The sequence below is a fragment of the Ambystoma mexicanum genome, chromosome 3q, assembly GCF_040938575.1.
Source record: "Ambystoma mexicanum isolate Mex_15411 chromosome 3q, UKY_AmexF1_1, whole genome shotgun sequence".
NCBI lineage: Eukaryota > Metazoa > Chordata > Amphibia > Caudata > Ambystomatidae > Ambystoma > Ambystoma mexicanum.
In genome coordinates this window covers 609815196-609828672 of record NC_090926.1, presented here as the reverse complement: position 1 = coordinate 609828672, position 13477 = coordinate 609815196, and the positions used below count along the sequence as shown (strand labels likewise).

At 43.8% G+C, this 13477-nt stretch overlaps 1 protein-coding gene across 1 annotated transcript in view; it reads left to right on the top strand.

Annotated features, from left to right (window-relative positions):
• LOC138582826 (myosin-3) overlaps window positions 1-13477 on the top strand; it is a 78213-nt gene that overhangs the window by 6103 nt on the left and 58633 nt on the right. Inside the window, exons 2-7 of the mRNA XM_069654490.1 lie at window positions 1132-1343; window positions 2476-2619; window positions 2704-2860; window positions 7525-7552; window positions 10922-11039; window positions 12078-12170. Of these exons, the coding sequence (XP_069510591.1) occupies window positions 1140-1343; window positions 2476-2619; window positions 2704-2860; window positions 7525-7552; window positions 10922-11039; window positions 12078-12170 (744 nt within the window). The 5' untranslated portion in view covers window positions 1132-1139. The remainder of the gene's footprint in view (window positions 1-1131; window positions 1344-2475; window positions 2620-2703; window positions 2861-7524; window positions 7553-10921; window positions 11040-12077; window positions 12171-13477) is intronic.

Sequence of the window (13477 nt, the reverse complement as noted above, 5' to 3'; positions counted from 1 at the left end):
TGGAAACCAACTTGTCCCTGAGTGAGGGTACACGTTTGTATGTAATGGTGGGACGTTTAGAGAGAAGAGGACCCAAATCCTTGTCAATGATGAGAATTCGCCAATGACGTTCTATAATTTTGCGAACATGATTGGAAGCATTGTCAAATGTGACAATCAGACGGGGGTCATCATTGACGGTAGTTTTGGGGGGCTTGATACTGTATAGTAGGTAATCCCTGGAGAGTCCACGTGCCTTAGTGTAAGCCTGTTCGATGGTTCTACGCTCATAGCCTTGTTTAATGAAGTCCTTGGCTACCTGGGCACAATGATAATCAAAAGATACTAAATCTGTGCAGTTCCTGCGATATCTGATGAATTCCCCGTACGGAATACTGCGTTTACATGATGTGGGATGACAGCTGGTAGCATGTAGGGGCAGGCCAGTGTTAGTCGGTTTTTTGTGTAATGCTGTAGATAAACCGGTTCTCTCAAGAGTCACCACTACATCTAGGTAAACAATTTTGGTCGTACTGTGGCATTCTGTGAAACTCAGATTAGACATGTTAGTATTGAGAAGTTTCACGAATAATTGCCATTCAACCTCGGTACCTTTCCATATGACGAAAACATCGTCAATATATCGCCACCATGCAATAATATGTGTGGCAAAACTTGATGTATGGGCTGCCAACAGGACATCACTGCTCCCTTGCACTTTTCCCACTTATCCCCACTATCTCTCCCCCTGCAACCCCCTGCCCTCTGTATTTCAGATCCGCCAGAGCGCCAGGGGACCACTCCTGTGGTGATAGTGCATAATATATATTGTTTAGTTTTCTGTATATATGAATACATTTATGATATCTATGTTTTCTAACCACTGTTTCATGGCACTACTAGCAGTGTGTTTGTGGGTGTTTTGGCAGTAGTGTGTGTGCGTGAGTACGTAACTACATTTTAATGTATGGTGTTCTTATTTTGAAGATTAGTTTGGGAAGTGATAAGGGCCTCTAAAAGTTGTCAAAGTGGACTCACAATATGTAAGTTATTTACCTGCGAGCAGCCCATGCAGACGCGTATAAGTGTACGGTGCAGACATGCCATGCTTTTACTACTCATTTGTAAGTAGCCCACTTGCTTTGCCCACAGTTGCAGCCATGAGTAGTGACGCCGAGATGGCGGCCTTCGGGGTGGCCGCTTTATTCCTCCGTAAGTCAGAGAAGGAGCGCATCGAGGCCCAGAACCAGCCATTTGATGCAAAAACCTACTGCTTCGTGACTGACGCAAAGGAAGACTATGTCAAGGCAAAAACCAAGGGCACGGAAGGCGGGAAAACAACCGTGGAAACATACGACAAGAGGGTAAGCGATTGCAGAATTTTACGGCGATGGTGGTAGATGATACTTTTGAGTGAGTTCAGCAGTCTCCCATGACACATGTGGCTCAAGATTGTGGCTTCACATTAAATGAAGTTGTACTCAAAGGGCCGTTCTACGTTTAGCGACAGCAACATATAGGCCTACACGAATCTCTCAAAAGATTGCAAAGCTAGGATGCTTGGCAAGTGCTGGTAGATTCTGTCACGAGCGGTTACAATTGGAAAAGTGATGCAATCATCATCTTCTCACCATAGATACGTGGGCAAATCATTCTCCATGAAAGAGTGGAGGCCCGCGTTGAAATATTGTCTGTCCTTGTTATGCGTCACAAGACTACGATAGCTCACGATCATGTTTTCTACAATGCCACTGGCATAAAATGCTGTTTCTTTTCAGTGTGATATCAGGTGCTGTATCATGATAGAACATCTCGCTTACAAAGCCCACTAGTCAATCGTAAGCTGGGCAGTAAATTAACCACTGGCACCCCTGGGGATCACTGATGGGGGCCTACCTACCATTGGCCATTGCAAAGAGTATCACAGAAAGTAGAACCCATTAGAAATACATTCATTAATGTAAACATAGAATGGCAGTTTGAAGAACTCAAAAGTAACCACCACAAAGCTCTTTCTAGTTCAGCATCTAAAAACATGTACTATTTGTGTTGTTGTGTTTAATTGTGTGGTGTGATATCAACATCTTAAGCTGACATCATAAGGGGTCTAAATTGGCACCTCATTGTAACTTGGGTATACATCATCCACGGATACCTGCAGAAGTTAGGATCTAAATGCCTACCCAAGAAACTCTAAAAGCAACAAAGGAGCCCATATATGAAACTGGGCTGACCCCTACTAAAAAAAAATCCAAAATGGAAAAAAATAGAAAAAAAGTCTGGGGCTTACAAATGGCGACAGACCCGTGATTGATTCAGTCTTCCAAAAATCCCTCACACCCCTGAATTGTTCCTACTCTGCAAAAGAACACTCATCTTTTTAACCAATTGAAATAAATGTAGCTTCTGTGCGTCACCCTGGCTTTACTTGCATTACGATGGGTGGAAGAGCTCCACCTGAAGTTCTCTGGTTTTCTCCCTTTTTCTACATTTTAGACTGTAACAGTCAAAGCAGATGACGTGTTTCCAATGAACCCGCCTAAGTTTGACAAAATTGAAGACATGGCAATGCTAACCCACCTCCACGAGCCCGCCGTGCTGTTTAACCTCAAAGATCGTTACGCAGTCTGGATGATCTACGTAAGTATGGCTCAGAGGGAATGAGATCTTGCGTCTCCGTCATGCATGGGGCTCTAAGGTATTCCTCTTATTTCCCTCCTGCAGACTTACTCGGGTCTCTTCTGTGTCACCGTTAACCCCTACAAGTGGCTGCCGGTGTACAACCCCGAAGTGGTGGATGCCTACCGAGGCAAGAAGCGCCAGGAGGCCCCTCCCCACATCTTCTCCATCTCGGACAATGCCTATCAGTTCATGTTAACTGGTAGGTAATGTAAATAGGGAAATTGAAATACATGTGCTGTGGTCAGTCATTTCTTCTCAGTCTGCTAACAATGTATCAAAAGGCATATTCCCAGCAGTTCTTTCGGTGGCGCCCCTTCCTGGCGGCTGCCTGTCTTTCAGGATCTCCCCTCTGCATGTCTTTCAGGATCTCCTCTTTGCATCCTAATGCATAGTTGGAACCAATGCTTACACCTGATTTGGGAGGTGCCTGCAACTTCTGTCTCATCAGAGTACCAAATTCACTGCCTATGTGAGGCCTAGTACATTCCGAAAGGTTGTCTCCAAACAGGAAAGCCTGATTACAAGTTTTGGGGTAGTTGTAAAACATCTGGCAACCAGATATTTTACTGCACCACCAACTATTTGTTATCATTGTCCTTTAACACCGGCTTTTGTGTGAGCTAAATTATCTCCACACAAAAGCGGTACATCATATGGTAAACACTGCATGTGGTAAATATAGGACCCTATGGAGTCCTATGGAACTCCAAAATGGGGAATAAGAGAAAGGTCTGTATGACTTGGAATCATGCAGACCTTTCCGGGTACCTGGTATTTGCCGTATGCGGTACAGGTAAAGTAGTTTGGTGGAATTACCAGAGAGAATATCATCAAAGGCATGATTGGTGCCCTAGATTTTTTTTAAAACCTTGGCCAGGTCTCTTTTCTCCCCAGAGCCATTTGTAAATGCTATCAAGGGAAACAACATTGCCTGCTTGTGCCTACTGGTTCTGGGTCACATCAGTCTGCTCTTATCACTACTTCCCAGTATTGGGTCTTTTGAACACGGGAAAACAGAATACCAGATCATGCAAGCCCGCCTGTCTCACAAGCCACGACCCGCGACACACACGAGTGCATGCGGGTTATGACAGGTGTGGCTGGGCTGGAAGGTGAACACTGAGGCCCGGCGGATGTAGGGACAATGTGAGTGTCTGTATGTTTGCATGCATGTGTGTTTGTGTGTGTGTGTGTGTGTGTGTGTGTCTGGGAGAGTTGGGGGATATGGGTGCATTGATTGTGGCGGGGATGGAGGGGCAGGAGAATGATTGTGGCATCGGTGTGGGGTGAAACCCCTGATTGACAAAGGTGGGTGGGTGGGGGAGTGTCTTCGACAGGGGAAGAGGGGGTAAACCGCCCTAAAATTGTCCTAATCCTGCCTGTGAAAGGCAGCACAAAATTAGCCTAAAATGTGTCCTTTTTCGGTGCTGGCTTCAGCAGTCAGGATTATGACAAAGAACCCCCCTTCCCTGCCTAGATGTTCTTAAGTGCACCAAGATTTCCTTCCTGTACCATTTCTTTTTATCTATGACTTTGCTTTTCCTTATGGCATCACTTATACCTACTGTGTTCCGTTGTCCCACTGCGTACCACTTGAGCCGTCCTGTAAACTTGCTGTATCCCTTATCCTCTGCTCCATTTATCTCCATTGATTCATGGATGGCTAGATCTGTTATCAGCTTACTTTTATATCTTTGAATTTTTCTTTACCTTTTTAGTACAAGTAGTCCCATTGCCCTGGCTTCCTGCTGCTGCACACTTGTGTATAGGCGCGTTATTAATGCTATATCATATCATATCACGCGTAAACACACATTGTCATTTTCTATCACTTCTTTTGTGTGTAGCCTCTTCTCCCTGTGACCTCTTTGAGTCATTTCTACATCTCCTTCGACCATGCCTAGTCACCACACTTCATCATTATTCACTGGCCCCCTTCCGTCCTCCCCCTTGCTTGTTTTGGTGTGCTTGCCCCCTGCCTACATCAGCAAATGCCTTACCTGTCCAGTGCCTCTACCCAATCTACCTTTCCATTTCTATCTATTCTTAATTATCTAGGTTTTCTCCCACTTTCCTACATCTGTAAGACCTTATTTCCGTACCTTCCTGCCTTTTTTTTCATAACATTGCCTCTTTTTCATGATCCTTTTTGATCATCAACTCCTTCACCTCCTCTCGTCTGCCTCCTTTATGCAGCCATGAGTTTCAGCCACTCCCTATCCTCTTCCGTCTGTTCACCATGGGCATCGCTGGACGCCTGACTCTCCTTCTGTGGCTGTTGTAACCTCATCTGCTCGGTCTTCCTGACCACATTTCTAAGCTCTTCTCACCTCTTATGTTCCTTTGAACTCTCCCACAAAGGTCCCTCCTAAACTCACCTGCACAATCTAGGCTCACTGCTAACCTTTGCACAATCCCAAGCTATCTATGTTGAATTGGGAAGCACTGGAGCAAGTTCTCATCTCCCTTCTGATTGTCCAAAGTCCTTACACTTCATCTTCCCACCCTATTGCCCATTCCGGAGCCACTACCCCATTATATCCTCTTATCTGTGAATCTGAGCTCACATCATTCTTAATCCGTAGCACTCCTACTGCTGACGATTGAGAGCCTCCCAGCTACAAACACTCCTTCCACCTTCCCTCTTCAGCCCCCATCAAACTCTTCTTAAACCATTTTCTTGTTTTGAGACACATCTTCAACTATTTCAAATATTACTTCATCTAAAAAGAATTAACCTGATGACTCCTTCACTGACACTTTCCATTCTACATCGGTGCTCTGCATCCGTCGCTACACGTTAGTCTGATTTCCACTTTAGTCTGATTTCTAGGTGCTGAAACCGCTCAATCAATCAATCAATCAATCAATCAATCAATCAATCAATAAAATCGTCTCTTCTAAGGTGCACTGTCACCAAAGGCATCATGGCGCTGACAGGAGATACCGAAAGAGCAATGAGAGACTGGGAGAGAAGCTACCTATGTGAAAAGGAAGGTCTTAAGTTCCTTCCTAAATTATACAAATTCAATGCTATTTCTTAATTGCAAAGGCAAAGAATTCCACAATTTAGGACCGGCCACACAGAAGGCTCTTCCACCCAGCTCAAGCCTCCATCACAGCTGACCTCTGTCTTGCAGTCATGCTGAGCATTCCTCTATGCTCATCAAACATTGTATCTGTATATCTGCTGAACTCTTCTATAGGTTCTTGATTTTTTCCAACTGGTCCTGTTCAGTCTCACCCATGCTTGCAGCACTCCCGCGTGTCCATGCTGGTGGGATTCCCAACTATTTGCTTTGTGATTCCTTGTTTTCTATGTGTATACGATCCATATGAGGGTCAAATAGTGGTAATTACATCTTGCTTCTTGATCTAATGCCACTTCGGTGTGGATGGTCCTCAATCTTCATCTTCTTCAGCTCTTTCTCAGTCACTTCACAAAGGTATCACTTACTGCTTGTCCATAATTAGCTGCTGGGTGTATTTACACTTCCCGCACATCTCCATCTCCAATACCTGGATTCAGTTATTCCCCATCCTTTGCATACACTTTTGTCTGCTTTCTCCCTCTATTATTATTTGTCCTCGCCTTTCCATGCCCCTTGTCACTTGCCGCGTTGTTGGCATGCCCCTTTGTTTATCTTATTCCTTCTATTTCCTGCAGCTTTTAGTTGCAGATTATACCATATGCAAACTCGATTGTCAATCTTATTTTAGTCACGAGGGCTTCAATTCTGAATTTCCTAAGTACCCCTCCTGCCTATGCCGCTTCAATCATTCATCTGGGCTTCAATTCTGAATTTTCTAACTAGCCCACCTGTCTGTGCCGCTACAATCAATCAATCAATCTGTCTTTGATGCCTTATTGACTTTAATCTCCCATGTATCACCCACAGTTCTCACAGCCGGTTGCTTCTCTCCCTTCAGCTCCAGGCTTGCCTCTTCTGTATCTGTACTGAAATGCAACCATTACTTGATCATTGTTCCGCTTTTCTCCTAGTTTCCTTTACGTGCCCCACCATATTCTAACTTTCACATCCTAATCTGCAGTTGGGGTTCTTCTCCTGTTCCATTGCACTCAATTCACTCTCGGTGCACAATAAGGCCTGCGTGGTGCTGGGTTAGCGGCCTGGTTCTTGCCACTCCAGGGTTTGAGTTACGTAGATCTTAGATCTGCCATTTTGGTAATATTGTACCAAACCTTTGGGTAGGCCCCTGTGTCCCAGTGCTATGAAATAAGATGCAGAAAGTCTGCTACTGATGTGCACCCAATCATGAGCTACTATATGGTTATGAACACCTTTGAAGGAGATTTATTTAGGTAAGGTTTACTTTTGTAGTTCGGATGTGATTTGATGCTTTCTGTATATCTATGCGGCTATAACCATTCTAGCAACTGGGAAGATTTTGCACACTAGCCATTGGCTGCCAGCTCGCTGTAGACCATGTGGCTCTAAATCTCACAAGTACCTCTGTGACGTCCAGCTAAAACAATTTTCTAATGCTAAGAACCCACCACTGGTGGCATGGGGCGATGGCTTCAGTGGTGTCAATTTTTGCAAATGTTGTCTTTGATGGTGACATGCTTGTAAATCGATAGAGTTTAGTCTTTCATAGCAGCATAAATAAGCACAAAGGAATGTATTTCAGCGTTGTCTTGGCAGCCCATGATTGAATGACCGAATGCATGGGTTCGTTCTCGGTTTACTATGATCAGCCCGTGTCGCGGGCCCCTACTCTTGCAGGCTAGGCGATGCACGCATATTTCTTGGGATTGTGGCTGGAGGTTATGACTAGTACAGATGCCCTGCACAGAACTGTGTACAGAGACTCTCTAACCTATTCTCATTGCTTTCACAGATCGCGAGAATCAGTCTATTCTGATCACGTAAGTGTTTGGACAGATTTGATATGAAAATGTAGTTTCCATGACAGTTCTTACTCTGACCTTTCTGTATGCACTAGAAAATAGTAGAATGTCAATTATTACTATTGTTCTCAACATCCTCGGCAATATTATGGGAATGTAGGTAACTGCACAAATAAGCCAGGCATCTAGCTTGTGTGAGAGGAAGGAAAGTGTGGGAAAGAGCATAGTCGAGCCATGCAGAGCGAGGCCGAGATGGTACTGCTTGAGTCTCAGTTGAAAGAGCAGAGCATCCTGTTTACTTGGCAATTTGCTGGAGGTGGGTCTTGTTCTGTCTTTCTCTAACCGATGAGGTCCAGTAAGGCAGAACCATGCCTGGGGTTTGCTTTTCTTCCTGTGCAGAGGTGATATTGGTTAGCAGGTCGGCCTGGACCACATGTCTGCTAGGGTTGAATCACAGACAAGCTAAAGATTGAAAAAGCCAAAAGGGCTCGCTTTGCTAGAAGGAACTCATTCGGCCATGCAACCCCCCATGCATGCCCCAGGCAGAGAGACCGGTACGCAGCCTCAGTAGCCAAAGCTACACCCAAATGCAAGAGTAGTGCACATCCTCTGCACTGCCCTGGTGCCACAGTTCTTGTTGCAGTTCGGTGTGCAGTGTCTGTTGCATGCAAACCTCATATATCCATAACAATATCCTTCTCTCCCTCAATTTGGTGCAAGAGCAACACCAAGGAGCCAAAGACAATGGTGGCGCTAAAGTACTGCATGTAAGCCAAAACTATGTAGCCTCAGTAGGTGGGACCTCAGCACTATTTGTGAGCCACAACTATGTAGCCTAAGAGGCCCTGGAGGCCCTTTCGCCTCCACAATGCCACACTTTACTCTGCAGGCGCTAAACCAATAGTGTTGCATTACAAATAAGCCCTACGTCATAACCAACGAGCCCTGCTATCAGTGTTTGGGTTCCTAAAATCATTCTTCTACTGTGATCTCAAAATATGGCACCACTTTCAAAAAGCCTCAGATTTCCGAATAGGTGGGCCGCAGCAACCTGCACAAACCTGACTCCTGTTGAATGGATGCCACACTGAAAACTACAGACACTACAGCTGCATGCACCAAACTGCAAGCTGCAATAAGGTCACTTTGTTGCTCTTATGATGTTTACTGCAGGCTTTTCTTTTTAAATAGTGACGTGTGTCAAAGCTTTCGCTATTAGGGCTACCCTAAAGGAACAGTAGTCATTGGTTCGGTATTTGATCACACCACCCTTTTTTCATGCCGTTCACTCGACAAGCATTGCTAAGGTTGAGTAAACTCTACCAGACAATGGTCATTGGAGCACTGTGCTTGGAACATAATGGCAATCAACCATGAAAAGCCTCCTCATATCATATCTTGGCATTTTACAGTACCCAATGCCACTGTGCTGTGGCAAAAGCATCCTCCTACCACAGGGTTCTAGCTTGCCATGTTGCACTACCCTATGCCACTGTGCTGTGGCTTAAGCATCCTCCAACCACAGGGTTCTAGCTTGCAATTTTACACAAACCTATACCACTGTGCTGTGGCTTAAGTATCCTCCTATCACAGGGATCTAGCTTGCCATTTTGCACTACCATATGCCACTGTGCTGGGCTTAAGCATCCGCCAATCACAGGGTTCTAGCTTGCCATTTTACACAAACCTATGCCACTGTGCTGTGGCTTAAGTATCCTCCTATCACAGGGTTCTAGCTTGCCATTTTGCACTACCCTATGCCAATGTGCTGTGGCTTAAGCATCCTCCTATCACAGGGTTCTAGCTTGCCATTTTACACTACCCTATGCCAATGTGCTGTGGCTTTTGTTTAAAGTGTGGGATGTCCATTTGTTCTTTTTCTTACAAAAAATAGAGATGTTGGAAAACGTTTGAAAAGTCAGCAAGTTTATGGCTTCTGTAACTGTAGGAGGGGATTCGTGTACCACTTGGCATAGGTGCCACACCGACATACCATTCTATTAGCCACTTAAACAGGTGACTCGCAGACTCTCATAACCTAAAAGCAGGCCCCTTAACGAGCCATTATCCTGTATTTTTAGAGGGGGTCAAACACATGGTGTAGGGCTTTGTCGCCCTCTCTCTGCGAACTGAACAGGCGTGAGGGCAGAGTGAAAATACTGTCACCATTGGGCCCCGCACTAGTGCCCAGAGACGTGCTAGTAAGGGGGAGCACTAGGGATGTGGTTGTAACAAGTTGGGACCTTGGAAGAGGGCATCGTCCTTCCATGCTCCAGCTACCAATAGTCAAATGTAAGACCCTTTTTTCGGGGCCCCTGAATGTAATAGAGCCTCTCCTTGCTTCATTACACAGAAGTGGAATTGCATTCTTTGGGAAGTTTCAGCCAGTTGTCCATGGCCCTTGTGACCTACTCCATTTGTAATCAGAAGGTGGAACAGTATAACATATACACACATTATCACTGTACAGCAGCGGGTCCCCAACCATTCAGGGGCCCCCATTTCAGCACAAGGTCTTTGCATGACTCTCTCAGCCCTTTCATCAGATTTTGCAGGGACACCCGCCATTTTATGCTGGCAGTGTGCATAGCAAGGGACTGAGAGCCTTCAAACATGGCTGTCATCTTTGATGGAATTAGTGCAATTGCCACTTGTGATAAGATCATGAAAGCATGTTCCTACTGTAGTAGTGCTCTGGCGAATGCTTTTCAGGTTCAGTGATGTTAGCTACAGTATACTAGAGGAAATTGCCTCAAGACATAGCATTCTTGGGGCGTTAATTCCCTGGTTGAATATTCCGAGGCCAATGTGCCGCCAAAATGAGTTTTCTCTACCAATTATTCACTTGCCACAATATTCCAGGGCAACCATCTTCTATTTCCGCATTTCTAGAGATGATATTGTAATGACGCGTGAAGTTGGGGAACTTTTCTCAGCTATTCTCAGTGACATATAATCCTGGGGCATTGTTCTCCATGTCATATTATTCTGCGGGTATGCCACCATTTACTAGAAAATGGTCCTCGTGTCACAGTACAATGTTATGTTACTATGTACTATGTCAAAGGCCTTACTCTCGCTACATAGCACTGTGAGACATTCCCATTGCACTATATTAAGGGACCTTTTCTCTATGGCAGGGTATTTATGTGAGTTTAATTTGAAAATTAAGTGTCACTAATACTGAAGAGTTTTCTGCTTTTTGCTGGATAGATCAATGCTACATTAAGTAAAGTTTTTTGTAGTATGTACGTAAATATATTTTTGGTTTGTTTTGGCAACTTGCCATTGTTTCATGCCGGAGCCTTTTATTACAGGCACTGGGCTTTGGCTGATTTTGTATGCTGACGGGCATGGTCTGACACACTTATTCTAATGCTTTCACAGCGGAGAATCCGGTGCTGGGAAGACTGTGAACACAAAACGTGTCATCCAATACTTTGCAACAATTGCAGCTGTTGGAGACATCTCCAAGAAGAAGAAAGAGGAAGCAAGTGCACTAAAGGTATCTGATCACTGAATTCAAATTTGAAAACAATTATTTGAGATAACAGATGTATAAATAATTTAAGTGTTTCCTTTATAATGTTTACATGCTTTGTTTCCCAGAGATGATGATTACAGTGTGCATTTTCTATAATAATAGGATGCTATGAATATTTTAAAAATGAGTGATTACAATGCTCTCATTATTTGCGCAGAAATAGGGCTGTGTTCTTGTCACTTATAGACCCATAAGGTGGGAAGGAAGTTCTAGCCCAAATGGAACATGAAATGAGTGAAAGCTTCTTGAAGGTTAACATCTGGTCCGATCCAACCTCTTTAGTTCCAGGACTAATGTATCTGGTTTTAAACAAGTTAAGTTGTTTGTCTTCAAGGGCTGGGCTATACACATGTTTATGAAGTAGTCCACGTTCAACAGGACCAGAGACCTATCTCGTTTTGTCTCGTGTTGGAAACGATTGTGTTGATCAGATCAAGTAACAGGTGTGTGTTGTTAGGCACAGTGTTTACCTATGCATTAAAAGATAGCAAGGAGTCAAACATGCCACTAAAGGTCCGCACTTTACCTAGTGCCACCGTGGGCATTTCCCAGTGTTGTGCGCCAATGGAATGGTAATTGGAGTTTAGTGGGTGAACCATTGACTGCTTCATCTCATTCATTGTTGCTCAAGGTATGGAAGACTGAGATACCAGGGTGGTTTACAGAATCTTTCTATAAGCATTGTCTGTCTGTCTGTGATCAGTGTACATTTGTATTTCTTGATAGTAATTAATAAAATACTGTTAATACACATATTTTTTGTAGAAATCTTGGTAAATTGAAAGACTTTGTTTATAGAAGTCTTTCTTTCATTCCCTCTCCTCATGTGAAAGAAAGAAAACATGCTAACAGGGAGTGAGACTTTGTGTAGTGTTCCGATAACCAGATGTGAGCCTGGTTAGATACAGAAATGTGCTATTATCACCACCGTATATTTGCTTTTTGCTGTTCAACATCTGCAACACAATTGTGATCTCACGTTGTTGTATGACTTGCTAGGGTACCCTGGAAGATCAAATCATTTCTGCGAACCCTCTCCTGGAAGCCTTTGGCAATGCCAAAACCGTGAGAAACGACAACTCGTCACGTTTTGTAAGTATAAACTGGACCTGGTATTTGTGTTTGCTTTTGTCACAGTTGGCGTTCAGGTCGGGAGTTACTTTCCCCAAGAGAATGTGTTTCGTTTGAAACTACTGTATATATGCCACAAAATGGCCCATGCCTCAATTTGTGACAACTGCACCAGGCCCGCATCATCATATAACACGAAATATCATCACATAAAACCAATCTTTCTAGTGTCTAGCCTCACACTTCACTTGCTCTAGACTAAAACCCTGCCACCAAGGAACGAGATTAATCAGTGCTCCTTAAACAGTGCCCACTCTAAAGAAATATTTGATTTTAAAAGTTTACATTCGAGGAGCATTACTTGCTTTTTAAAATACCACCATTTGTCTCTAACATTTTTATAAAGGTAACATGTTTCAACAATTTCAGTAATTGCCTTCTTCAGGAGTGCATTCATTTCTCCCAGAAACTGTTAGTATTGCTTTAATCTTTAGCATATGAATCGTTGTAAGTCTGACACCCAATATGTTCTTCGGGGGGTGGGGAGGCATGCTTGATCCTGTGCACCTTCCTCTGTCTTAATGCTTTAAAATCTTGATGTACTTAATAGCCACTTTAGGCATACTTTCAAACAACCTTTAGAAGGTACAGGTGCATGAGCGGAAAAACAGCAGGAAGGAGTAACAATCTTCAATTGCTAACGATCAGGTACCCTAAGTGAACATAAAAAGTAAACATCAACCCAGCGATACCCGAAGGAGATGACCACAGTACACACCATATGAACAGCCAAAAACTATCAGAAAGAGCGCCCATGTACTTCAATTACGTTATGCTGCCATTTTCAGTGTTTTCCCACGTGATCCATGAAGATGATGAACCTGTGATGTTTGCCTGTTATTCCTGTGAGGGATACAGTAGCCCAGCCCTCCACGTATTGCACTTTCTTAATGTTTAATCTATCGTGAAGCCACTTCCCTGATGCCTTTATGACGCTAATAAACTACCCAGTGATTGATCATCCAAAGCCAGCGAGACCTACATACATATGGATAACATTTTATCACAAATACGGTTTCCCATGCCCTATTGCCTTCTATGTAGTGAAGTCGAGTATGGGCATCGTGTACACGTTTTAGTTATGTGCAGGATTTCAGGAAGTAAATGACCAAAAAAATATAAAAAAAGTGCTCTCTCGTCCTCCCAGGGTATTCCAGTAAACATTTGGGATTTTGCTCCCATAGATCACAGTCAGAATAATGATTTAATTTGCCATTAATGATTGAACTCAAAGTATTGATGAAATTGCTGACGCAAGATAAATATTC